General features: G+C 55.1%; 1 protein-coding gene across 1 annotated transcript in view; it reads right to left on the reverse strand.

Moving 5' to 3' along the window:
* Positions 1-2,200, reverse strand: part of DDOST (dolichyl-diphosphooligosaccharide--protein glycosyltransferase non-catalytic subunit) — a 13,362-nt gene that overhangs the window by 1,900 nt on the left and 9,262 nt on the right. Inside the window, exons 9-11 of the mRNA XM_018574868.1 lie at positions 2,005-2,125; positions 1,759-1,865; positions 7-125 (exon numbers count right to left, since the gene is read on the reverse strand). Of these exons, the coding sequence (XP_018430370.1) occupies positions 7-125; positions 1,759-1,865; positions 2,005-2,125 (347 nt within the window). The remainder of the gene's footprint in view (positions 1-6; positions 126-1,758; positions 1,866-2,004; positions 2,126-2,200) is intronic.

The raw sequence follows: 2,200 nt of genomic DNA on the forward strand, positions 1-2,200 counted from the left end.
ATGTGCAGGAAGACGACGCTGAAGATGAAGAGGCCGAACATCATGGAGAAGGCGCTGGCGTAATACGGGAAGGCGGAGGGGATGAAGCGCTCATACTGGGTGTGCTGCAGGGGACGGACCGACACCTGCAAGAAGAAACCAAAAAACTCAGAGGGGCCCCCAGGATAACTACAATGTGGCTCCTGCACATCCCTTTCTATGTCATCTCCAAGGTCCTGGGTACCTCCAATTCTGTGATGTCGTAATATGCAAATAGCCCATCCCCCTCCACTCAATGCTTTCCTATTGGCCATTCTCTATGAATACTGATTACACAGTGCCCGGATTTGGGGCCCCAAAGAGCTGGGAAGTAACATGGGTGAAGGGCCCCGTCACACCATCAAGAGTGCGTTCGGCCTCTGGAACGCACCCCGGCCGGCTCACTATGCTTTGGGGCAGGAGGCGGCGTAGTGGTGCGATCGCCGGCACATTAGTGCCTGCGTTCCGGTGCAGTGCGATCTGCAGAGATGCTGCATGCGCTATTTCTTGCAGATTGCACTGGACCGGAACGCAGGCACTAATGTGTCACACGTTCGGGTGCCGGCGATCACACCGTGGGCGGGGGGTGTGGCTGCGGTGCCATTGAGTTCAATGCACCACCACGCCCCAAAACAAAGTGAGCCTGCCGGGTTGCGTTCCAGGGGCCGAGCGCACTGGAACGCACTGTTGATGGTGTGACTGGGCCCTTAAAGCCGACGTTTAATCTACTTATATTTTACCTTGCCTGGCTCCTCTCCTCCACCCTATCAACACGAGGTCGGAGGTCAGACAGAAGACCGAAGGGGAGGACGGGGGTCGGATAGAAGACCGAAGGGGAGGACGGAGGTCTGATAGAAGACCGAAGGGGAGGACGGAGGTCTGATAGAAGACCGAAGGGGAGGACGGAGGTCTGATAGAAGACCGAAGGGGAGGACGGAGGTCTGATAGAAGACCGAAGGGGAGGACGGAGGTCTGATAGAAGACCGAAGGGGAGGACGGAGGTCTGATAGAAGACCGAAGGGGAGGACGGAGGTCTGATAGAAGACCGAAGGGGAGGACGGAGGTCTGATAGAAGACCGAAGGGGAGGACGGAGGTCTGATAGAAGACCGAAGGGGAGGACGGAGGTCTGATAGAAGACCGAAGGGGAGGACGGAGGTCTGATAGAAGACCGAAGGGGAGGACGGAGGTCGGATAGAAGACCGAAGGGGAGGACGGAGGTCGGATAGAAGACCGAAGGGGAGGACGGAGGTCGGATAGAAGACCGAAGGGGAGGACGGAGGTCGGATAGAAGACCGAAGGGGAGGACGGAGGTCGGATAGAAGACCGAAGGGGAGGACGGAGGTCGGATAGAAGACCGAAGGGGAGGACGGAGGTCGGATAGAAGACCGAAGGGGAGGACGGAGGTCGGATAGAAGACCGAAGGGGAGGACGGAGGTCGGATAGAAGACCGAAGGGGAGGACGGAGGTCGGATAGAAGACTGAATGGGAAGGACGGAGGTCAGATAGAAGACTGAAGGGAAGGACGGAGGTCAGATAGAAGACTGAAGGGGAGGACGGAGGTCAGATAGAAGACTGAAGGGGAAGGACGGAGGTCAGATGTATGAAACGAAGAGGAAGAAATGAGACAATCTCAGTACTGGGGACATGTTGGTGTAGAATATGAAGGGAAGCATGAAGTTGCTAAGTGCAGAAACATGTTATTTTCTCGATGGAGAAGCAGCGGTTGTTCTCAGTCGTACCTGGGTGGCCGAGTAGAGGTGAGTATATCCCAGCCGGTTGTAATCTACTTTGAACTGGAACACACCATAGACATCGGGAAGTTTGAACTGGATGCTGTATTTTCCACCTATAGAAGACAAAGGACGAGTCACATGACCAATACTCCTCAGCCACAAATTAGAATAGCTTTTTTCATAGCTGACCGCTCCTCTAAATCCGGAGATTGGGCCGGTGGGCCGGTCTCTGTGTCAATGGGAGGAACTCACCATTCTTCTTCAGGAAGGTTCGCACAAAAGGGTCAATGCGGACAAACTCCAACTGGATGTCGTCTCCATCGAAGGGGACCCATTTGCCATCAGTGAGTTTCTCAATCACAATGCTGTATTCCTGCAGGAGAGGAGGACATACCCGAGGTCAGTATTAGCCTTCTTCTGATGTGATGATGGGGGGGGGGGGGGGGGG

The sequence above is a fragment of the Nanorana parkeri genome, unplaced genomic scaffold, assembly GCF_000935625.1.
Source record: "Nanorana parkeri isolate BGI_ZX_2015 unplaced genomic scaffold, ASM93562v1 scaffold3303, whole genome shotgun sequence".
Classification (NCBI taxonomy): Eukaryota; Metazoa; Chordata; class Amphibia; order Anura; family Dicroglossidae; genus Nanorana; species Nanorana parkeri.